General features: G+C 43.6%; 1 protein-coding gene and 1 non-coding gene across 4 annotated transcripts; both read right to left on the reverse strand.

Annotated features, from left to right (window-relative positions):
* Positions 1 to 3,472: 3,472 nt before the first annotated feature.
* On the reverse strand, positions 3,473 to 22,980 carry ATP23 (ATP23 metallopeptidase and ATP synthase assembly factor homolog). Of its 3 annotated transcripts, none has more exons than XM_075551360.1 (7): positions 22,920 to 22,980; positions 19,727 to 19,962; positions 15,274 to 15,319; positions 14,227 to 14,308; positions 10,189 to 10,326; positions 8,294 to 8,377; positions 3,473 to 4,129 (listed from the first exon to the last, which is right to left on the reverse strand). In XM_075551360.1, exons 2-7 carry the CDS (start codon positions 19,905 to 19,907, stop codon positions 3,926 to 3,928), a joined length of 735 nt encoding a protein of 244 aa, XP_075407475.1. In that variant the 5' UTR covers positions 19,908 to 19,962; positions 22,920 to 22,980; the 3' UTR covers positions 3,473 to 3,925. The 3 variants fall into 3 exon arrangements, with proteins under 3 accessions (XP_075407475.1, XP_075407476.1, XP_075407477.1); XM_075551361.1 differs by lacking the exon at positions 22,920 to 22,980 and adding an exon at positions 12,025 to 12,088 and having other exon boundaries at positions 19,727 to 19,822; XM_075551362.1 differs by lacking the exons at positions 14,227 to 14,308; positions 22,920 to 22,980 and having other exon boundaries at positions 19,727 to 19,785.
* Positions 21,731 to 21,929, reverse strand: LOC142451994 (U2 spliceosomal RNA). Its single transcript, XR_012785068.1, has one exon. It is a non-coding gene; the product is annotated as a U2 spliceosomal RNA (small nuclear RNA).
* Positions 22,981 to 25,335: the final 2,355 nt, after the last annotated feature.

A 25,335-nucleotide genomic window follows, 5' to 3' on the forward strand; every position in this document is an offset into this window, starting at 1 on the left:
CAGGGAAAACTGTATCCCTCCCTAGTCTTCTTTCGGTTACATTTTAACTAGATTATCAACTCCCTCTGCCTAGGAACTGCTTCAACACATAATATATTCCACTGCTTCTGAATCATGAAGTTACTGAACTTTATCCCTTAATCATCCACACGCACGCCCATCAATTATCAATGGAGCCCGTGCGAGGACCTACAATGCCATTAGTCAAAACCCTGAGAAAGGGGATTCTGATTCTGATTCCTGGGTGTCGGTTCAGTTAACAAATATCAAACAGTATCAGCCAGGTACTACATTAACCTGCTAGGTTTACAAAGTAAGTAGCACAGTGGCGTAGTGGGTTACGCTTTGGGCTGCTAACTGTACAGCCAGCATTTTGAAACCATCAGACACTCCAACGGAGGAAAATGAGGCTGTCTGTTCCTGTAGAGTTAGGGTCTCAGAAACTCACAAGGGCAGTTCTACCCTGTCCTGTAGGGTCACGTGCAGTTGGAATTCACTCAGTGGCAGTGAGTTTGAAGGGGCTTTTCTGGAGTTTACAAAACAAGCGAGACAAAGTCCCTGCCACCAAGAATGCATTGTTTACTTGGGGGTGCCGCGAAGAGAAGCAATTGCAATGTCGCTGCACATGTCACCGTGGGAGAGGCACAGGTGACTCCGTAGATGTCAGCTTGGATCAAATGCTCTACTTGGTAAGTTGGGTTTGAAACCCAATGTACTCACTAGTGTTTAGAATGGTGGAAATATCCGACATGACGACCAGTTTGCCAATAAAATGGGAGTAAATAAATAACTGGTATAATTTGGTTTTTCCAAAACATATAATAGACTGATAAACCTTTGTGTTATGAACTAGAAATAAGCGATAGGGAATGATCTTTTGGAATCACCTGTCCAATCAGTTTTTAGAAATAAGAAACCCAAGAGAAGTGAAGCGCCAAGTCCAAGGCATAGCCTTGATGAAAAGTCTAGAGAGGGAGCCCTCGGCCTGTCAGCCGACACACTGTCCGTTAAACCTGGTGAGAAATCATCTTCTAGCATTATTTCCAAGTTATCTTCTATATAGCAACTAATGTCTACTTTACTAGCACAACAATTAAAAGTGAATTGTACACTAAACAGAAATGTGATTTTTAAATGACCAAAGCATTTGTAACAATGTGTCAAAAACTGCCTACAAGTGAGGTAGCAGACAGGCTCAAGTACAGAAAAAAAGTAGGGGGGTTGAAAAATCTTTTATTTTTTACATTTAAATTAATTTTTAAGATTTTCTATTTTCATATTAATTAACAAATATCTTTTTCTAGGAAAAAAACTATAGACTGTGTTAACTTACTATGTAATACCACATTTTCTCAAATTTGACTTATGTTTTGAAGTTCACTTTTTTTTTAAGTCTTTGGTGGGGGGAGAATCACCAACCCTAACTCAAAAATTATTTCTTTTCTACATTCCATCCCAGCTTCTATTATATATGCATAACCACTTTATAGTCATTAATGTACTTAATATATACTATTTGAATCCTATTTATCTTGTTCATATCAACATTCCATTTGAGGAATTCAGTATTTTTATTAGCCATATAATATTCCATTGAGGTAAATTACTCAACAAGTGAAGTTTGACAAGATTAATGCCTTGTTCAAAAGATATTTCAAAGACAAATGTGTTGGAGAACAAGATATTAAGGGGAAAAATACTTAGGGAAATTGGTTTTCAAATATATTTTTTAATGACCCTCAAGTAGGGAGCCCTGGTCACATAGAGGGTTGATTACATGTTGGGCTGCTAATTACAAGGTCAGCAGTTCAAAATAACCAGCTGCTCCAAGGGGAAAGATGAGGCTTTCTACTCCCATAAAGACTTACTGCCTCAGAAGGCCACCGGGGCAGTCCACTCTGTCCTATATGGTTACTATGAGTCAGAATAGACTCAGTGGCAATGAGTTTGTTTTGAAAGATGGGACTACTACCCACAAATATAAGGCACAGCATCGTAATAATTCCCACTGCCATCCAGTCGATTGCCAACTCTTACAAGACCCTTCAGAACAGGGCTGAACTGCCCCCTATGTGTTTCTGAGACTGTAACTCTTTATGGGAGCAGAAAATCTCATCTTTCTCCCTTGGACAGATGGTGGTTTCAAACTGCTGACCTTGCGGATTGCAGCCCATTACATCACCAGGACTCCTCTAGCATAATATCATAATAGAATTTTCTCAAAACTGCTAGGCCAATATGAAGGGTATTCAAAAAATTCATAGAAAAAAATCTCATTTGATTTCTCCATACGCTTTTGAAACAACTGCACTCTATTTCTTAGTATTAGCACATAGCTAAAATATTAGCCTGTATAATTATATACAGAAATTCTATTTATATTTTTTTTATTCTTTTTTCAAGCTATAGTCCTAGTCAACTTTTTTCTTTTGCTGTCTACTATAAAATTTGTACACCTTTTTCTTTTGAATTGATTCCTGTCAGTGGTCTTTTTGCTCACTAGTGAGCTATCACAAGGAGCTCCCATACATTCATTTCCAAAACTATATTGCACACTATTTTCACCATAATCTTAACAGTACTGCATACAAACCTGGTTTTTACGATTTAATCATCTTTTAGACATTAGGGTCTACATTGATTCATATATGCTCAGATTTTCACACGCAAGAAAGAATTCCCTTGGGTACATTGTAAAGCCCTAATCCACGTCGCCATCTTTGTCTGTAACAAGGGAAAGAATCAGATATATGTAGAAGGTGGAGCTACCTGATAAACTACCAGTATAGATAAGATGACCATATTTTCTGAATCTAAAAATCAGACACAGGCCCTGAAAAGATTGAAGAATACATTATATCAAAATAAATCAATAAAATTTTTAAATCTTATAAATACATAAAATTAATGAAGTTACATTATGCCAGGGTAATACCACCCTCTGGGGAGCCTGGAAAGATGGGGGCGGTGCTGCAAAAGCAAGCACCCACACTTAATCCTGGATTACGGGTCAGCGAACAAAAACGTTTTATTGCAAGGGGGACACTTTTTCTTTTTATTTTTCCCTGAAAAGGGGAGGTAGGCCAAATCATTTTGGAAACCTATGCATTACATATTTAGTGTATTGCCTTTAAAAAAAATCTAATCAAGACTTTCCTCAGAAAGTTAGGCCATTTGGTTCCCATTTATATTTGGGAAAAGAGTAAGGAATAGGAATACTGATCATATCAGTATTGTGAATGGATTGTTCCCAGCTCTCCTTCTTGAAATGTTTCCATTATGGTGGTATCTCAGTGAATGGCTTACAGTAAGACCAGTATAGTTTCCTTTACATTTAACCTCTGGGAGGCAAATACGCATAATGGCCCACCTATTGACATCATACAAGGGTACGCTTCACAGGTTTTATATCTAAGCTTTAAAATAACCATATGATAAACACACCCACCATTTTTAAAATAAGTACACTATAGAAAATATAAAAATGAAATTTATTTACTCCATTACTATATAAAAACAAAACGCACTCCCATGGAGGCCATTCTGCCTCACAGCAAGTCGACAGGACAGATAAAACTGCCTCAGTGGGTTTCAAAGACTGTAACTCTTCCAGAGTAGAAAACCTCGTCTTCCTCCTGAAGAGCAGTTAGCTGGTTTCAAACTCACTACGCCACCAGCGTTCCAGTATTTACCATCTAGCTAGCTATCAAGAGAATGCTTTGTGCCTTACAGTTTAAGACAGTTCCATTTCGGCCACAGTTCTTTTTTCTGATCATATGCCAGAATCGCCATTTTCTTTGTGCTACTTAACTGATTTATATTGTAGATGCTTGTCCATTTGAAAACTGTAAGTTCAAAAAATTTAAAAGAAAACCATACTTTCTTCACGATCGCTGTAAGTTCTGTAACATTAACGCCTTTGTCTTCATATATTTGAATAATACCGATGACGATTTTGAAAGTCTCTGTGAGCATATCGTGCATCAGTTTTGCTATGAGGGATCCTTCCAAAAGGCTCAAGGTCATTGAAGCAGGATTCAAAGACTTCATCAACAGCCTTCTGAGCTACTTCTCTGCTGACATTCCTCACAGCCAAGATCGAAAGGATGGCTCGGTCTCGCACACAAGTCTAAGAAGAAAGAAAACTTAATTGTGAACCAGTAACACTTTATATACTATCTGAACTACATAAAATTAATTCCCTATTTCCATCATTACAACTGAGAAAAACAAAATGAACAAAGAAACAAAATTGCTCTTTTACAGAACAGACTTAGCTCAACTGAAAATGATTTACACCTAAATAAGACCTCCTTCATTTTCTTTTCAAATAACATAAACAAGATGTCATTGTCTGACCAAGAAACAGGCACTTCCAATTTGTGAAATCACAAAAAAATCCATTAACATGCTCCTGACTAAAAATTTTATTAAAATTTTATTAAACTTAAAACATACTTTACTTCTGCATATCTCTCTCTCTTAAATTTTCAGGTGATCAATGCTAGAAAATTTTTCCTGGGGGGCTGAGAGGGACCTCTGTTCCCTGAGGGCAATAAGAAACTATACACCGCAAACCTGGAAAGTGCCATGATTTTGTAAAACTAAAAGAGCCTTTTTTATCAAAGTTTTTTTTTCTCTCCTAAGTGTTCTTTATATAGGATTTACAATTTAACATCCAAGAAAATCATTTTCTTAGGAGCAACTACCAGAAAGAAAATAAATTCTTCCACTCCAGGGAGGGGGGAAAAAGAGAGGCAAAAACAAAATGTCTCCTTTAGAAACACAGTGTGTCAAAAAATTCAGATTTGCTTCTCTCCAGATGTTTAAAAAAACTGTTAAAATACAGATCTGACTGTACAAATTTAAAATCAGGTACTGTACTTGCTGTTCCTGGGTAAAAAAATAAAATAAAAAACAAACTCACTGCCATCAAGTCAATGCCGACTCAGAGGGACTGTATACGGCAGGGAAGAACTGCCTTCTAGAGTTTCTGAAACTGTAACTCTGTGTGGCAGTAGAAAACTCCATCTTTCTCCCGAGAAGCAGCTGGTGGTTTTCAACTGTGGACGCATGCTATTAATAAAATTTTTTTAAGTAGGGAGGGAGATGGATACGGATATGACTGAGAAGAGGATTATGTTTAATGTTTCCTAATCCTGACTTGTGGTAACCTGATAACTTCCCTAATAAACCTCATAGTCATTAAAAAAAAAAAGTAGGTACTCGATTCTCTAAGATTCTTGTTCCAAAAACAAGCTCCTACCTCTCCATTTAGTATCTACCCTGCTGTAGTTCTGTTCATGTTCTGCCCAAAGGTAGACCAGAACAAACTTTTCTTCAGAGGACAGACCTTGAAGCACACTCTTTACTCCACTATTCTGCTCTCTAAGGGTAAGCGGATTTGCATCCTGTTTCCACCCTCTCCACTGATAAGCAGACGCATGGCCTATTTACATTCAACCCAACCTGAATTTACCAAAGAATGAGGGATTTAAGGGCCCAGAAGACATGGAGCACAAAACAAGTTCAGTGGCAAATCAGTAGGTGGACCTGGCCCAAGCTGAAAGCATTACCAGTCCTATGGAATACTCCTCTAAGCAGCAGGTCTAGCTTCACCCTTCCACACACAGAGTGCACATTCTCCCGCTAGTTCCCAGGGGATGTTCCCTCTCTACCCCAGGGGTGAGTTATGCTCTCCTCTGGAGAACCAAGGGCCTCGCCATTGCTGTTCCCTGTCTACTCGAAACTCCTCTCCTGATGCCAATACACCTCACAAACTGACCCCGAGCTTCTCCCATGGCTCTCTCTGACCAGCCTTTCCGCAGTGTGGACCCAGAGGCCCTTGGTGGCTCTGGGAAGAACGGCTCATATTCATTATTAATCTATCTGTTCTACACTTCCTTTCCCCCACGTCCATCTATGGTGGCTCATAAAAGCTTTCTAGCTAGATCATCTTGGCTCACGTTTTTTTGGTTTGGGTTTTGGTTTGGTTTCATTTTGTTTACAAAATCCCTCTCAATTCAGTTCATCTAAGTCTGTGACAATTCAAAACTTTTTCTATCGCGCCATAGTCTTAACTATAACTTTGTGTTGCAGTGCAGTTTCACACTGAAGGTATTATTCTTTCTGCCTCTCTAAAATCTACTGTAGTTTAAAACCAGAAGCTCAGGATTATTCAGATAGAAGGCAGATGGCAATTCCACTCCTTATCCACCCACTCAAAAGTATCTCAGAGTAAGAGCACAGATCTTTTTATTATTAAAATCTGTCAGTCACGGAGCATTATTATAATGTAATATTAAATTCCATTTATTTGAATTTGGAGGTATGATGGGTAAGACTATAAGTCACCTGGGCTGGCCCATGATGAGATATGATATAATGTAATCACTCTCCTGATAAGGTTGACTAATAGCAGCCAATCAAATGAAAGGGAATTTCCTTGTGGACTACTTCCAAAATTTGGTAAAAGCCCTTTTGCTTTTTATCAAGATCTAGACTCTGCACCCATCAACACCTAACATCTGGTTCTTTGGACTTGAGCCAGCAGCCTGTTGGTACTGCCTGTCAACACTGGCGTTATTCGCCTCTGCGACCTGAGCCTGTAACCTGCCAACTTACACGCTGACATATGACCTCTCAATCTTGGCTTGGTCAACCACTGTCACTTCATACGTATGGAGTCGCTTCCTGCCTGACAATGTGACCGGTGGACTTCGGAAGTACCGTATATACTCGTGTATAAGCCGAGTTTTTCAGCACAAAAAATGTGCTGAAAAACTGGGGTTCGGCTTATACACAGGTCAGTGGTACCCCAGCGAGGTGTAACATCTCATGCTGTTCCTCCACTGTTCATTCAAAGCCTCGCTGACACTGCAGGGCTTTGAATGTTTGTTTATTCACATCTAACCAATCAGAGCCGCCCTATGACGTGGACGGCTCCAAGTCGCAGAAGCACCCATAGTGATTCACTCACGCTGGCAGCTGAACTGGTAAGGATGTGTCTGTGGCTGCGCTCTGTCTCTCCCCTCTGGTCTCTGTGTTAATTCACATCCTGCATTTCCAACCCTAGGTTTATACTCAAGTCAATCAGTTTTTCTAGTTTCCCAGGTAATAATTAGGTACCTCGGTTTATACTCGGGTCGGCGTATATTCAAGTATATAAGGTACTTGCCTCTACAATTGTGAGCCATTTCCTTGAAATAAATTGCTCTCACACTTTCACTCTATTTCTTTCTCTCACTTTCCCTATCCTTTTCCCTTCCCCCGCCCCCCCTCTGTCTCTCTCTCTCTCTCTCTCTCTCTCTCTCTCTCTCTCTCTCTCTCTCTATATATATATATATATATGAAAAAACTCCTTGCCATCAAGTCAATTCCAACTCATCGCAACCCCATTGGGTTTCCAAGGCTGCAAATCTTGATAAAAGCCAAGACCTTCATCTGTCTCCTTTCAAGTGGCTAGTGCATTTGAACCACTGACCTTAAGGTTAGCAGCTCAAAGCTTACCTAGCAGCACTCTAGGACCCCTATACGTGTGTGTGTGTGTGTGTGTGTGTTTAGGAGTTCTGGAGGTATAGTGATTATTCATTGGGCTACCATCTGTATGGTTGGCAGTTCAAAACCACCAGCCATTCCTCAAGAGAAAGACAGGGCTTTCTACTCCCGTAAAGTTAGAGTCTCAGAAACCCACAGTGGGGGGTCACTAAGCGTCAGTATCGACTCAGTGGCACTGAGTTTGGTTTTTTGATTTTTATAGCTAAGTAGATGGTAGATAATGGAGCTCTGGTAGCATAGTGGGTTATGTGTGTCGGGTGCTAACCTCAAAGTTCAAACCACCAGCTGCTCTGTGAGAGAAAGATGAGGTAGGTATTCAACTCCCGAGTAGAGGTACAGTCTTGGGATCCCACAGAGGCTGTTCTACACCTGTCCCGTTGGCTCACTTGAGTCAGAATTGACTCAATGGCAGGGTGTTTGTTTTAATTTTATATGGTAAAATATATACATACATATAGTACACATATATTATATATGCATGTGTGTATAAATGTATAAATATGTACTAAACACATATATAAAATACATATATGCATATTGGTTTTTATTCCACTTTTCCAAGAACTTTTTGAAGCCCCCCTCCATATAAATAAGCTTCACTAGTTTTGCTCTCCCTCCAGCTTAAAGCAGGAAGTTCTTTCAAATTTTAGATACTAAGTGTGCTCCTCAGTCTGCATTCATTATTTCCACTCATGGGACTCTTCAGAGCAGGTAGTTTCAAAGGTTAGTTTGTTACCTGATGGTGTTGTTTTAGTCCAAAATGGAATCTGAATATTTCATTTATAAGTGAGCAGTCGCCACTGAGGTTAGCAGCTCGAATCTATAAAACATAAAACAAATTACAATAAATTTCCACATCTTATATCTTTATAATAGCTAACATTTTTAACTGGAAAACAACTTATAAAATCAGTGTTTTTCAAAGAGAGAACACATAAATTCTTTGGGTTTTTTGGCTTTGTTTTTGTTTTGCTTTCACTTTAGAAGTCTATTGACTCAGGAAGTCTTTAAACTGGAAACTGTAACCTTACTTGCAAAACTAATTTCTTTTGAGACCAAAAGTCAAAGAGTTTAATCTCAGAGTTGAGATTCATGCTCTTCAAGACACACACACTCTGCCAGAAATTCCAAAAAGAGCTTCAAGAAAGTATTCTTCCAAAAATCTCCACCCTGAGTTTTAGTGTGAGCTTATAATCTGAACATGTCAGTGTCTGGCACACGACTCTCCCAGGACCCAGGGCAGAGCTTTGAAACTCTAGGACCTTCCCTCGAACACACACAACTTCACGACCTTCCCCAAGGGCTGGAATGTACTATGAAAAATTCAGCAGTTCTCACACAAAAAACCTAGAGCATTCTCAGTGCTTGGCGTCTGACATCCTAAAGTCAGAATATACTCCCTAATTAGCTATATCTTTAAAGGGAAAAAGAAACTTAGTAAATAAAAAGTCTTGGAGCTCACCACACTCATAAATTCTAGTCAAGTTGGCCATACTTTTGCCAAGGCCCACCTCTGGTTACTGCCACAGTAGCACGGCCTCGCTGTTTGACGGAGCCGGGGCACGTCACAGACTGTACATAGCTAAAAGGCATTCATTTTCAAAACACCCGAGAGAGAAGCCTACTGGAAAATTCAGGTTTAGTCTAGTCTCCAAATAATTTGAATTATAATTAGATGTATTGGGGCCATTTATTAATTTTGAGGGAAAGAGAAAATAATCTAAGTTATAAAGTATGAGATGCATATTGGTGGGGGACTTGGGGGTTTGTTAAGTTCTCTTCACACTGCATTCAATTCATGGAATCCAAGTATGAAATACATGTCTCCCAAGATGCATATTCAGGTGTGTGTGTGTGTGTGTGTGTATACTTCTAAGAACAATTCAAAGCACTGAATAATAAACATTTTTGAGACCCATTTAAGATTAGTATAGTCAATGTTTTATACCAGGACAAGGAAGCAGCCGCACAACCATGGAAGGGAGCACAGCAAATCAGTCAAGAGCCTTGATTGTAATCCTGCCTGGCTTCCTTACAAACTGCTCCTCCCAGTTAACTACTAACTGTAGTACTTCACACAGGGAACAACCGCCTCACTTCCCACATATATAAAATGGGGACTGTAATGGTCCCCAATGATTGCTGGGAAGACTAAATAAGAATCCATACTAACAGTTAAAAGTATGTGGCAAAGAGGAAAAGTATGTGGCAAATACCCCTCCATAAGTATTAACTATTTTTGTTATATTTACATAAAGGGATTTCAAAATGCTCATGGGAAATAGAATTACAGACAATTTTTGCCCAAATTTTCCAAAGTCCCCTCATATTATACACCTGTTGCCACTGAACTTGATTCCAACTCAGAGCAACCCGGCGGATGAGCAATCGCCACAGGCTTCCAATGCCGTTACTAAGGTCACCCTAAAAAATACTTAAAATTCCTCTAGCTGGAATCTCAAAAAATCATATTTCATGATAGTTAAAAAACAGAAATTCACGACTACACTGAAAAACTATGACGGAAAAGTTAAAAGCTCAAAGAAACGTTGTTGGGAGCAAGGCGTTTGAGCACAAAGTCACCAGCTGAAAACGGAAAGAAAACAGTGTTCCTTCTGTAATAAAACTCACCTCGGAGCAGGCCAGATGCCTGACGTTGGTGAACCAGTCGACATGTGCACGACAGTGGTCAAAGGCATGAATGAGCTCGTGAGTGACCACCCTGTTCATATGGGCCTGGTTCCGTATATTGTTTTGGCACAGAACAATCTGGGAGACACCAGAATAAGAGAAGCTAAGTTACTTCTAAAAGCCGCTCGTGTTTCGTGGAGCCCGCCTTCTTGCCCACACCAGGGAGGGAGAGCAGAAGGTCATCTAGAGGAGGGCGAATGCCTCTACCCACTCTTCCCCCACCTCCCACCCTGACCCCACGCTCTCCTGTAGATGCCCCACCTCTGCGCCTGCCCCGGGTACTCATCCGCCCCTCTCTGGACGACAACAGCCCTTAGGCCATGGACACTGCATGAGCCACTGGGCTGGCCACACCACACTGGCTTGCATTCTGCAGCACTGTGACTACAAGATGGCTTCGGAGGGCGGCAGACTGGTCCAAGGCCTACTCCTTCCTAACTGGGAGACCTGGGGCCTTAACCTTTCTATACTGTTTCCTCAACTGTAAAAAGGAGATCTTTAGAGGACCCAGCTCAGAGACTTAAACAAACATCTATGCAAAATGCTGCCTATCAAGTTTCTGAATGAGAAACGAATGAGTACTATCTGCCCACTGATGTCCTCATTCTAGTAGGACTGCCAGGAAAAACCCTCAGACAGACTTTCAAAGGGAAGTGCAGAGAGCCAAGGGCACACCGGGCAGGACCCTACAAGAATAATAAAGACATGAGGGATCTTAATGATAGCCACCATTTCTTGCATATTCGCTACATACCAGACACTGGGAGAAGTGCTAAGTATTCATGTACGTTCCTTCAACATCCACTTATTGAGCTAGTATGTACTGAGACCCTATCCTACCGCATGAAGACACAAATTAACCAAAAATCTACCAAAATCTTTAGACAGAAGAAAGGCCCAGGTGTCAAGAGCACACACACCGAGTGAGGGTGCCTGGCCTGGTCTCGGGGTGGGAAAGGCATCTCTGGAGAAGGGATGGGATCTGGGATCTAGTGGGTAACAGGGAGGCAAATAGGAGGAGCGGGAAGATGGACGCGGGCATTGCATCTGAGAGAGCAGTACATACGAAGTAGAGGGCCGGGGGTAAGGAGCCCAGTGTTGGAACCGCCGCAGCCCAGAGCTGGAGGTGGTAGGCACTGGACATCTGGTGCAGTAGGCAGCGCCTTGCCCTGATCCTGAGCCCAACGGAAGCCAGTAAAGAGGACTGTGGGAACTGCTTCTGCTTGACTTTGCTTTCATCCTTTTAACAGTAATGGGGAGAATAAGCAAGAGATAACGGAGGCTGAATGCAGAGACTGGTCAAAAGCAGTTCTTCCAGGCAAACGGTAACGGTTCTGGGGATAGGAAAGTGGGAGCAAAAGTAGAGGTACTTCGGAGATACACTGAGCTAAATTTGGTGACAGAATATGTATCAAGAATGGTCCCTACATTTATTACTTGAATAATAAAAGAGATGGTGGAAATACACAAAGCCAAATGAAGACCCGGTTAGAAAGAGATGAGAGATGGTAAAAAGCATGAATTCGGACATGGAGAGGTCAGGCCTGGAGTGCCTTTGAGACACACCAGTGTCGGGTTAAGGAGGCACTTGGATATATGGAGAGCTCAGACCTAGAAAAACAAATGCGGTCCCTCTGGCAGGGGACCGAGTCAGAAGGGTTCACCCTTTGAGGGCTGGAAAAGGAAAGCACTGGCGAAACCACAGGCAGTGCGCTCAACACGCCCTGCTCTGCATGCGAGGTGATCCAGCAACCCCACTCCTGGGCACGTAGGTACCTTAGAGAAACGCTCACTCTCACGTGTGCACCAGGACAGAAGGACGAGGGCATTCCCAGCAGCACTGTTCATAATTACAAAACAGGAAACAGGTGGGTTAACCTGTGCATACACAGACAACAGACTATGATCGGGGGCTTCCCTGCATCCAGCCTCAGTTCCCTACTGGAGGCCCCTCGTATAAACCTTAGAAATAAGCAACAGCATGGAAGAAGCCCACCAACAAAGCCAAACAGTAAGTGACTAAAAGTTATAGATGGCATGATTTCATTTACATAAAAAAGTATTCCATCTATAAAGTTCAAAACAGGCAAAGCTAACTAAGCCATTAGTGGTGGGGTACAGACAGATTGGCAGATGGCCAAACCACATTTTTTTAAAAAGCAAGGAATGACACGATCAGGGTAGGGAAGGGAGAGGGCATGATTCAAGCGGGCATTCGGGCTTCGGAAGTACTGGCGATGTGCCAGTCTCACGCCTAGTGGCACTTTCTGATTTATGACTGGAAGTTTACACGGAAGCTTGTGTACTCTTCTGTGTGCGTGGGAAAGAACCCTTGGGGGTGAGGGGTTCAGCACCTGACTGCTGACTGACTATGGCTCTGAGGGTGAACGATGCAGCCGTCTGCTGCCATAAAGATTACAGCCGTGGAAACCCCGTGGGCCAGTTCTCCATCCTATAGGATCCTAGGGGTCAGATTTCAACTTGAAAGGAAATATTGTTTTCATTTAAAAAACAATAGGAGAGAGTAACCAACTGTGTTCTACACTGCTGAAGAAGATTCAAAGGATCTGTTCTCGAGTGAATTTACTGAGATTCACTTAGGTGGGAGCTATAGGAACCATGATTACCAATTTACAAATGATTAATACCAAGACAAATGAGTTGCCTAGGGCCCCCCCCCCAGCTAAATAGGGATTAAAAGAACTGGGATTAAAGCCCAACTCTCCCTGACTCCAAACCCCAGGCCTCTGAGGATCCAGGACTAGAACCCATGTCTACCTGACCCCCAAACCCAGACCTTAAACCCCTATGTTATATTGATCTTTCCCATGATTACAGCATCTTTCCTGTGAATGATGCAGGAAAGCAGAGTAGAGAAGGGGAAAGTATACATATACAATTCTCCAAGAGGAAATAAACTTAAGTGCAATTATATGTAGATGGCATCTCAAAATGGAAATGCTTTTAACACCTTCATCTTCTCTTACCATGTGACACCGTCTACCTACTGCCACCTCCAAGACTCTGTCATCATCCTTCCATGACTTAAAACGAAGAACATTGACTGAACACTTTCTATAAGCCAGGTACTATGACAAGTACTTTATAAGAGATGTTTCATGAGAAAACCCATTCCCAAAATTCCCATTCAAAAATTCCCAAAGGCACATCACAACTCCCCATGTCAAGGTGAAACCTTCTAGCACCCGAGGCCTCCCCACACCTTTCCTGACTGCCCTTCCCCCTCTCCCCCATGCAGGCCTGCCCTCCAGCTAAGCTAGACAGCGCGCCATCCCCCAAGGTGCCTTGGGTTTTCCTGCTCCTGCTACCTCTGCTTTGGCAACAGTCTGCCTGGCTGGCTCTCAGAGAGGTGTTACAGCCTCAGACTGCATCTGCCCGCATCTCTGTCTGTTATAGCACTGCCCATTCGCAGCTCCACCCCCACCTAGAAGAGGTTGATCTCCCCCAAATTACATAACTGTCTTCATGTTTTCTCTCTCCTGCCCTGGGGTGTAGTGGTTGCTCACTGGGCTGTTAACCACAAGATCAGCGGTTCAAAACCACCAGCAGCTCCAGGGAGAAAGATAAGGCTTTCTCCTCCCATAGTTACAGTGGGGGTCGGGGGTGAGGTTCTGAAATTGCTTGTGGTAATGACTGTACAATTCTTCTTGACATGACTGAACTGTATGATGTGGATTATATGCCAATGAAGCTAAAAGGGAAGAAAAGGACTTACAGTCTCAGAAGCCCATGGGGCAGTTCTACCCTGTCCTGTCCGATAGGGCCACCATGAGTCAGAATGGACTCGCTGGCAGTGAAGGTTTAATCTCTACCACCAAAGCTGCAGCTCCTTAAGATGCGGACGACATCACTTTGGAATCTTATGCAAAGTCTACCCACAGGATGCCCAGCTCATAGGGCTCGGCCAGTATCAGGCAAGAGGGCTGGAGGGAAGAACAACGTGGCACAAATGCCTACCTGAGAGGAGAGGGCATCAAAACCCCCACTGACATTTCCATGACAGTCTTCACAAGAAAAGTGTCTTTCTTTCCTAACGGCACTAGAAGACAGGAATGAATACAGAGACGGTGACCCAACGCAGTAAGCAGGCAGCGGGAACAGCCCCGGACCCGGACCCGGAGCCCCTCAGGACACGTATTATCAGAGGCTAACTGCATGAGACCTCCAGGTTTCCATTTTCTCATCTGTGACACCAGGCGGCTGTCTCTGAAAATCTTAGTTGAAATTCTATGAGCTGATTCCACAAAGCATTTGGTTGACTGTTAGAAATAGGCGAGAATGTCACTTCTTCTAAGCCTCCCAAAGCTAAACATCTGAAGGCTCCTGCGGAGAATCAGCTGACCCAATAAGCAAGGCAAGCACATGCTTGCTAGTCCTCGTGTGGTGCAGAAGGGAGTGCAGATAAGCCCTTGGGGCCTAGTGGTTACACAGTGGGCTAAGCGCCAGGTCAAGCAGCTCAAGACTACTAGCCTCTCCTGGGGAGAAGGGTGAGGCTTTCCATTCCCATAGAGAGGGAGGCTAGCATCTCAGAAATGCGCAGGGGCAGTTCTGCCATGTCCTGCTGAGTCAAGAGCCGGCACCCACTCCGTGCAGTCAGTTGTTTTGTTCTGTTTTGCTTTAGGACCTTGCTTATTGGTCATCCCCTGCTCCTGTGCAACAAGCGGACACGTCATCTCCACGAAGAGCCATGCCTCGCCTGGTGTAACAGGAAGGCCAGGTTTGGTAATTACTCGCATTACAAGTCAGATTTTGGGTGCTGCCTTTGCGAACCCCGCAGGTGAAGGGCAGAGCCAGAGGTGTGGAGGCAGGGCAGATGTGCAGAAAAGGCTGGCTGGGGGGAACAAAGATGCCCCCACCCGCTGCCATATCCCCACCAGCGGTCAATGGAAAAGGCTTTTCAGCCTGCAGGGAGATATCCTAGGTAGTTCCGGTTTGGGGGAGGGTGGAAGGGGGTGGGTTTTAGTGGCCAGAATATAGAGAAACTCTGCAAAAAGATCTACTTACCAACCAGAGTGCTTCATAGCATCAAGCAGAAGTTTGACATATGGATCTAAAAAGATAATGGTTCGATTAAGTATGCTGATTAGGGGGGAAAATCAGCTTCAATTAAATATGACTTCTCACATTTATAGTAATAGTTTTAAAAATCTACCAATATCAATGCCCAGAGGCAAGAGCACGAGGCACCCTGAAGGGGCCCAGGCCCTGCTCAGAGTGTGGTGCCCAAGGGGACCAAGGGCACCTGCAGGCAGCGGTGTGTCTGCAGAGTCTCAGGGGGCAAGCAGGGCACTGGGTTCCCAAGGCTCAGGGTCCCCAGTGGGCAGGCAGGGGGTGCCGGGATGCTCAGCCCTGTGCTGCCAGAACAACAGCAGAAGCAGCAGCAGGTCCAAGTTCTAGGCAGTGAGTTAGAGTTCCCCACTGAAGCCCGCAGAGGCGGCGGAAGTTCCGTGCTGGACAACAGGGCCGGGTGTGTTATGTAAAACTGAAGTGGCTGCAAAAGTCTGAAGTCTCCTTAAGGAGGAGACCAGAAAGACACGAATCCATGATTCAGTGCTTCACAAAGGTCCTGTCCAATCGATTAAGGTGAATTCAGAGTTTTGATGACATGGAGGGGTGAAAAGGGTCTCCCAGGAAACCAAGTTTCTGCTATGTCTGCTACCCGGGAGTAAAGCTGAAAGCTCTGTTGGCACTGAAATTCTTCAAGAGGCCCTTCCAGCAGCCCTCTCCTGGGAAGGCGGGGGTCAGTATATTCTCCTTGGGGCTCATTTCAGCACCCACCCTCTTCATCTCATCAACTCATGCTCCACAATTGGGCTCTTCCACTGGAAGATCAACTAGCCAAAAAACTAAATAGATTCTGACTCATAGTGACCCTGTCTAAGATTTCCAAGATGGTAAATCTTTATAGGAGCCAATCTTTCTCCCACAGGGCAGCTGGTGGGTTTGAACTGCTAAGCTTACAGTTAGTGACCACGGCCTAACCCACAGCACCAACTCACACTGCCATAAAGTGATTACGACTCATAGGGAGGGACCCTACAGAGCAGAGTAGAACTGCCTGTGGGTTTCCAAGCCTGTCAATCTTTTTTTTTAATCATTTTATTAGGGGCTCCTACAACTCTTATCACAATCCATACCCACATTAATTGTGCAAAGCACATTTGTATATTCATTGCCCTCATCATTCTCGCAATATTTGCTCTCCAAAGCCAGTCAACCTTAAGGGAAGAAAGCATCATCCTTTGCCCACAGAGCAGCGGGTGGTTTCAAACTGCTGACCTTCATGTGTTATCCCACTATGCCCAGGGCTCCTACAGAGCCAAAGAGCTGCCCTTTGTTCAGCTCCTGCTCCACTGACATTAAGGTTGATAAACTCTGTTCCTCATAACCACCCTAAACGTTAGCTATTTTTAACTCTTCATCTTCATTTTTTTCACAGCAACAGATTCAACTGATCAGAGAGGGTAGGTCACTGTGTTAGTTAGTTTATTGTGCCAACCTGGCCGAGAAACACATGTGGGATTAATTGAAGGGCGGAGGGATAAATGGCTCGGTGAGCCTCACCTTTGGAGTTCTAGAGTGCTTTGTGATGGTCAGACAGGGTGCAGCTGCCTTAGCCGTTCCCAGCTTCAGCTGGCAAGGCTGACTTCTTGCAAGACATCCCCAAGGAGAAGTCACATGAACCTACAGCCCTGGGTGGTGGAGCACCCATGTGGAGGCCCCTGCCAGTGCTGAGATGCTTACACATTCACTAACTCGGCTTTCCTCCTGCAGTCGGCATCATTGCATCTGTATTGTGAGATGGAGGAGGACTTTGTGGACCAGTGTTGGACATATGGGTGAATGGGTTAATGTTAGACTTGTGGGCTTGGGCAGCACTGGGTTGGGATGTTTTCTTGATGCACACTTCACCTTTATATAAAACTCTTATACATGAGTTGCTGTGGATTTGGTTCTCTAAAGTACCCAGACTAACACAGTCACTCTTCCACAGCTAACAAGGAGACCTGACTTGGAATTCACATTTTTACCTCCACCACCCGTATCTATCCTCTGCTCTCCAGGCTGAAACACCTCTTTTTTATCATTAAATTAATAAATCTTTTTATTGGGGCTCATAAAGCTCTTATCACAATCCGTACATACATCAATTGAGCAAAGCACCCCTATAAATTCGTTGCACTCGTCATTCTCATAACTGAAACACCTCTTACTTTTCCTGCTACCAAACCCAGGAGACACCCGATTGATGTGGAAAATAAATACAATGTCATCATGTGTTTTCACATTTCCCGTCCTCCTCCACCCTCCTGAAGTCCCTGTGCACTGTCAATGGTGTGTGCTTGAGCACGCTCACAGGATGTGACAGAGCAAGGTGTCCCATAGGTTTCTGAGGCTTTAATCCTGACAGGTACAGACGGCCGTAGCTTACTCACCTCCAGCTTTAAGAAGGCACAGCCACTGCATCAACAGGATTCAGTGGGAATACTAGCAGGTATTCATTCCCAAGATGGTGGGGGTTTGGGGGGGACAATGGGGGACTGACTTTTGAACTGTGGCTGGTCATGCAAAAAGTAAATCTGCTCTGGGGCAGGTGCATTTGAGACTCGGACTCTCTAAATGTAGCTGGTATAAACAGGAAGAAGACTATGTCAGGGTAAATGTGTTAAATCATCTCCAAGTGTAATGTCCTGAGCCTAGAGAAATCAGTGAGATGGTAGTGGCACAATGTAACCCCAGCAGTTAACCTTAACTCAGTTAACCTCTTTTTGGAGTGATGTATGTATGCCCTAAAAAACCTGTTGCATATCCTAACCCCTAGGCTTGTGGTTACAATCCCTTCTGAGAACGGGTTCTTTGTTGTGTTAATGAGGCAGGATTCCTGAAGGGGTGTATCTTGAGTCATTCTCGTTTGAGATAAAAAGAAAGTATAGAAACCAGCAGAGAGTTAAGACAGAACCAAGTCACGTGGAGATCTCCAAGCACCCAGCAGCTGAAGAGCCCAGGACCTCTAGAAGCAAAAGAGAGAAAGCGTTCCCCTTAAGGCTAGCGCTTTGAATTCAGACTGTGAGCCTCCTAAACACAGGAGTACTGGTTGCCCTAGTGGGTACGAGTTTGCACTGCTCTCCACAAGGTCAGCAGTTTGAGACCACCACCCGTTCTGTGAGAGAAAGAAGGGGCTTTCTACTCCTGTAAAGCATTAGTCTCTGAAACTCACAGGGGCAGTTCTACCCTGTCCTATAAAGTTACTATGAGCCAGTAACTTGATAGCAGTGAGCTCTGAGCCACCTAAACTGTGCGGAAAAACATTTCTGCTTGTACAATCCACTCACTTGTGAAATTTCTACTAAAGCGGCCACAGAGGCTCCCAGATAGCATTTGAAACCCCAGCCGCCAGAGCTTTCCGTTCCTGGCGTCACCATCTCAGAAACCCACAGGAGCAGCTCCACCTCAGACTCTCGGGTCTCTAGGAGTTGGAATCCACTTGGTGGCAGTGAGTTTTGTCTGAGATAACGAAGACAGTGCTCAAGGGCCCTTTGGGGAATATGATTAAGTTAGGAACTCTCAAAAAAAAAATAGACAAGTGATTTCACAGTCCATGTCAGGGCTTTCCACACTCTGAAGCCCATCCAAATGGAAAAGTGACGCATAACAGGTTTGCAAAACGGTTTGTTTGTTTGTTTTAACATTGTTGAGTAGTGGGCATGCCTTAATTAACAGGGCTCTTTAAAAGCGCCTCACCCATGATCAAAAGGGAAGAAATGCTGAACAGAATTTCAAATTCTCATAGTCTTTCTGGCACTTTGGGAGCTGCATTGAACCCCTGAAATTGCTGCCCTGAGTTAAATCTTACACCTGAAACCAAAAATGCCCCCGAAATCATCTTTTAAGTCAAACAACTGTTTAGCTTAGTAAAACAGGTCTGCCTTGAGCACCACGCTCTTTGAAGAACCATCGGGGATTAAATTGACAACAGCGACCAGAAAACTCAGGAGCTTCGCGGGGTGGGGGGTGGATGGGGGAACGACTCAGAAAAGGAACAGAACAAGTACACAGCTCAATGCGTGTGACCGTCACCATAATGGACAAGCAGAAACTGCTGACTTGCTGTGTTTGTTCCGCAACAGAAAGGAACTTTAACAATAACCACCTCTAGTTCCGGACCCTAAGGCCCTCATCTTGCTGCATAATTTACAGGAGGAAAAGAAAAGGGTCCACGGAGCATCCAGAGAAGCTCTGCGGCCAAAAATGGCTGATGCCTCATTCATTCCACAAGCAGCGGTGGGGCTGAAAAGGGGAAACTGAGGCCCAGCCGCCGCACTCTGCCCCCACGTGCCTAATGGGCCGAGGCTGGCAAAGGTGCCAGAGCCCGGCCCCCCGCGCACCTGGGGATGCACCCGAGGCCTGAGGCCACCCCCCCCCCACCGCGCCCCAGCCTCCAGGTGGCGGCTCCTACTTGTGTCCAGCGTCTTCAGGAGCATGAGCTGGCACTTCCGGTCGTTGGTGAAGCTAGAGAAGAACCCTTGCTGGGGCTTCTCTGCCAGCCGCTCCGGGAAGACCTGGCACGAGACGGGTGGCTCCGGCGACTGCTCCCCGGCCGCGGGGCCCGACCCGCGCTCGTCCGGGGCTTCGGCCATGCGGCCTCCGACCGCGCCGCTGCCAACTCACAGTTCCCGCGGCGGCGACAGAAATCTGGAAAGACCAGTTACCTCCTTCCAGACTAACCCACCACCCGGGGCCCAGGGACTCGGGGCGCAGAGCGGGCGTGGAAACGCAGGGCGGGAGGGAGCTGGGCGGGGCTAGAGGTGGTGGGCGGGGCTAGGAGCGCTGGGCGGGGCAAGAGGCACTGGGCGGGGCCTGGGGCCTTAGGCGGGAGGGGCACGCTGGGCGGGGCGGGGCCGGGGCCTCCGGACTGTACGGAAAGTGGAAAGCGTGCGGTGGGGCTAGGTGAAGGTCTCTAACTCAGCCGAGTGGGGGCTGAGCCTGTAGCTGGCCGAGGACCCTCTTCCTGTCCGGCTAAGGCGTCTCGCCTCCTTCCGCACACGCCTTCCCAACCTGCTGGCGGCCACTAGCCTCCAAATCTTCCTCCCCACGAGGGACTCTGCCCTCTTCCCCCTCTGTCTCCCTCACTAGCAGGGCAAGTGCCAGCTCTGGACCCGCTACTTTGCCCACCTCAGCCAACCCTCCCATCCACCCCTATTGAAAGTGGTTGAAACGTTTGAAAGCTACAAGTCTTAAACTTGACAGGTCACATGGAAATCTCAAAATGTAGACCTCAGCCTGCTTTCTTCCTGCCTCCCCCATCCTATGCTCACACAGCCTCCAAGAACACTCTGCTAACAAAACATCTCAGCTTTCATTTATAATATCGTTTCCATCTCTAAACCTCTTTCCTCAGCCCCCTACCCCCACCCTGCATCAAAACCCCGATGAAATCTACCTACTGAACAGAGCATTCCCAGGCACTGTAATCAAAACTAATCTTTGCCATTCTCCCAATGTACAAAATATTCTGTACTTGCTACACAGGCTCATCACAATCTGCCGGGTTTTAATTAAATTGCGTTTCTCTTTTATCTGCCTAAATTGCTCAGTACTGTTCACGAATGTTAAAAATTGTCAAAAAGCAATGAAGCAAGGTTTATTTCAAGCAGTTAACCTGTAAGCATGGAGGGAGATTTCCAAAAACGAGTAACTCAAAATAGGCTAGTTAATGATTTAAAAACACAAACCTTGAAGGTGCTCAAAACAATAACACAATGTTACTACTTGATGCCTTATTTTATTTTACTAATTGTAGGAGTTTATATCATCCTGCAAGAAGAAAAAATGCCTCGGAGATGTGGAGATTTTACATATATGAACTTTTTTAATGTATGAGTTTCCATAGTATCAAGATCAGCATCTAAAAATTAACTCCTGAAAAATTGGCCTTTTACTTATTTTTAGAGATGAAAAAACGCGTGGAATTATATGGTCAGGTGACTCAGAATCAACTTGATGAGACTGGAGGATTTTTTGCAGTTAAGGAGATAAATAGCTCACTGGAGGTGGGATACCTACTCACTCACTGTGCAACATTACTGACAAGGAGTCTGATAGAGCTATACTGATGCAGCCAGAACCTTGAGCTGGAGGAGCCACCTGGAGACCCACACCAGTGCTGAGATGCTTCCACTGTCACTGCATCCACAAGACTTTCCACCCACTGGCCTGTGATCTCCATGCATTCAGCATCATTGCATGTGTTGCGTGAGTCTGAAGAGGACTTCATAGATTGGTATCAGACATATGGGCTAATATCAGACTTATGGACTTGATTTGGACTGGACTGGGATGTTTTCTCAATATTCAATTGCTCTTGTATATAAAGCTCTCTCTTACACACACGAGACTCCTTGGATCTGTTTCTCTAGTCTACCCAGACTAACACACAGTCTTTTTCATTAAATCCTGAGGTAGAGGGTATTACTACCTTTCTTGGGCAGAAAAGGCAAATTGACAATGATACTGAGTAGTTAGTTACTCTCCATAAAAAACACCTCACTTTCATTGAGTAAGTTCAATAAGAAAAGGTAAGACTGTCTCTGTGGGTTTCCAAGACTGCAAGTTGGGAGTAGATACTACATTTGATCTTAGCCAAAAGGCCGAGAAGGTGTGGGCCAGTGGCGCAATGGATAACCCATCTGACTACGGATCAGAAAAGGCCGAGAGGCGATTTTATGGGAGTAGAAAGCCTCCTCTTTCTCCCATGGAGTGGGTCATGGTTTTGAACTGCTGACCTGTGCTTAGCAGCCCAATGCATAACCCCTACACCATCGAAGTTCCTGAGTTGTTCATTTTTCCTGGCTTAAAACAAATGTTAGCAAGTCAATAGTTTCTTCAGTTTTAATCAAAATTTTCCTCTTAATTTGGGGCTCATAAGAGAAAGCCTTCAAAATCAATGTAAAATGTCTGTTTTTGTTTTGTTTTCAGACAATAAACTGCTTTCACATTTATTCCACACTGATTTTGATGGGCCAGGCCTGGTGATAATGGCACAAAGATTAGGCAGAGAATTTCTGAGGTTGAAGAGTGAATAGTTTAGTGGATGAAATGTCTCTCAATAATGCAGGCCTTGAGGGTTATGAAAAGTGCCTTGTGCTTCACAGGTACCAGGATCGAAATTGTGTGGGAAGTAGGGTTAGTCATTCATCTAAAATATGTGGAACACATACAGGGCATCCTCCTGACTTGCTGCAAAACAAAGTATTGTAAAAATATGAACACCTACATACATAGATTGCTCAAGAAAACTAGCTACAATATTTTTACACAAGTAAACTATGCCCTATATGGCTTTTTGCCAACCCTGTAACTCCCTTGCATTTTGGTCTCCAATGAGCTCTGTGGACACATTATTTATGTGGGCATGGTATATATGAAAAAATATAGTACTCGTAATCAAATATACCTCCAATACATTATTTCTCATCCTCACTAATTTCTTTTTTCTCACTAGCTTTTAACTTAATTTATTGTCATTGAGTGGACTCTGACCCATAGTGACACATACCCCCCTTTGGGTTTCCAAGATTTTTAAAACCTTTACAGGAACAGACAGCCTCATCTTTCTTCAGCAGAGCAGCTGGTCGGTTTGAACCACTGACCTTAAGGCTGGCAGCTCAATGTGTAGTCTACTATGCCACCAAAGCTCACTTCATCTTCAATACAACCCTGAAAAATAAGTATTATTATCTCTATCTTACAGATAAGGAAAATAAGGCTCAGAAAAATTAAATAACTTATCCAGAACCATACAACCAGCTTTCAATCTAGTTAAAGTAATAAAGCATACATATATGAAAGCATAACCCATTATTCAGGGAAGGCTATATAAGAGTAGGTATGGCCTGAACCAGGACATAAGTAGTAAACATTTGAAATATTATTTGAAGTACTATATAGCTGCATATAATAAAGAAATACAAATTGAAAACTGCAATTTTCCCCTACCAAACTGGCAAACATGTTTTCAATGTTTGGGTTTTTTGATTGTTTGTTTGTTTTTGCTGGAGGAGCAGAGAAAAGCAGGAGGGCAAAAAGTCAAAATATCAGCAGCAATAATAAGGATAATGATACCAGGAGGGTAAAAGGGAAGTAGGGGGAGAAAAGGGGAACCGATCACAATGATCAACATATAACCACCCCCAAGGAGATGAACAACAGAAAAGTGTGTGAAGGGCGACAGCAGCTGGTATAAGACATGAAAAAAATAATAATTTATAAATTATCAAGGGTTCATGAGGGAGGGAGGGAAAAAATAAGGAGCTGATACCAAGGGATTAAGTAGATATGAAGATGTTCTGAAAATGATGGCAACATATGTACAAATGTGCTTGACACAGTGGATGGATGTACGGATTGTGATATGAACTGTAAGAGCCCCCAATGAAATGAATTTTTAAGTCAAAAATTAGTGGTGTCTAGGCATTAGAGTATTTGTTATAGACTTCTGGATTAATATTCTACAATCAGAATGCACTACAGAGAGCAGGACTGGGGAATGCTTCAATCTAGTGCACAGTGGGTTGCTATGAGTCATAAAGGATTCAACGTCACCTAATAATAATAATCTTTATCATAAAAAATAAGCTTTAAATTTTTGAAGAGGCTTTCAATGACATATGTGTAACTTCCATAAAAAGACATGAAGATGGAGTGAAAAGATATTGGGGGTAAGATAAAGAAATATAAATACAAATGACTAATCTGGCTGCCATCAAGTCAATTCCAATTCGGAGCAACCCCATAGGACAGTGTGGAAGTGCCCTGTGGGTTTCCAAGACTGGAACAGAAACCCTCCTCTTACTTGTGGTGCATCTGGTGGCTTTGAACTTCTAATTTTGCCATTGGCAGCCCAACACAGAACCCACTACTAGGATTCTTTCAAAAAGGAAAATTTTCACATACAAAAATTAATTCATGAACAAAGATTTAGCTTTAAGAGTTTTTCTTTTTCTCATCTGAACACTAAGAGCGCAAAGACAAGTTTCTTTCCAACAAGAGATATAGTGAGATACCATTTAGCCCTATGGGTAAAATACTTTAGTTATAAACCAGCACATATAGTGTGATTCCATGTTGAAGTTGCATCTATTATCGGAATAGAACAGGGTCCATAAAGGGGTAGACTCTATTCCACAGAGTTCACAAATGGTTGCTGGAGCCAGGGGTTTGGGGACTGTGATAACATCCGGGATATTTATTTGTGGGTTTTGGGGCTGGTGTTCAGTTTCTACAACAAAAATGATTGCTGTTATATAGGAAACAAGTTAATTTAAACTGTTTAAATATAACACAGTAACAAGAGAAGTTACACAAAAGTGCTTATGGATTGAATGTTATTTAATGTTTAATAAATAACATTCAGTCCATATCCCAACGGCCAACAAATGTCCAGTGAAATTAAATCCTTTTCTTAGCTTTCTAGTTGTATCAGACAGGGTTCTCTAGAGAGACAAACCAGATTGCTAGTAATTATATATAAATATATTTATAAAGATAGATATATAATTCAAGAAATAAACGATTAAATAATATACAGATAGATAATACAAGAAATTAACAGTTAAGTTATAAAGCAGTGAAACACTAGCAGTCCTTTAAGTTTTTGAGAGCTGCCAGTTACTAGTTTCCTTCTGTAGAGAGAGCTGGGCTATATATACCCAGGCATCAAACTGCAGGGCAGGTCCCCAACTGTCATCAACTGTCAGTCCCCAGCTCCAGAGATGAACATTCCAATCGTGTGGGCTTAAAAGGACCTCAACTTACAGCGACACAGTCCACAGGCTAGGCATCCCACAGATAGTGTATCCCTTTAAACTGAGGCACAGAACAAGCAAGCCATTTATCCCTCTGCCCTTCAGTTAATCCTACTTTTGTTTATCGGCCAGGCTGGCACAATAAACTATAGCACTAGTCATTTTGAATTTGGGGATTAACTTTACTTACTGCAAAGGAGAACTTGGAGCCATTGCTGGTGAAGATCAAGAAATACAGTCTTCACTGCAGATTGCAACTAAA

This window comes from Tenrec ecaudatus, chromosome 6 (assembly GCF_050624435.1).
Source record: "Tenrec ecaudatus isolate mTenEca1 chromosome 6, mTenEca1.hap1, whole genome shotgun sequence".
NCBI classification, from domain to species: domain Eukaryota; kingdom Metazoa; phylum Chordata; class Mammalia; order Afrosoricida; family Tenrecidae; genus Tenrec; species Tenrec ecaudatus.

Bases quoted from the DNA above. Each gene is read 5' to 3' on its own strand.
- ATP23 (XM_075551360.1), bottom strand. From the start codon at position 19,907: ATGGCCGAAGCCCCGGACGAGCGCGGGTCGGGCCCCGCGGCCGGGGAG. The intron at 14,309-15,273 runs GTAAGTAGATCT...CCTGTCTTCTAG, and splicing joins GCTATGAAGCACTCTGGTTG to TGCCGTTAGGAAAGAAAGAC. The intron at 10,327-14,226 runs GTAGGCATTTGT...GGTGTCTCCCAG, and splicing joins TTGATGCCCTCTCCTCTCAG to ATTGTTCTGTGCCAAAACAA.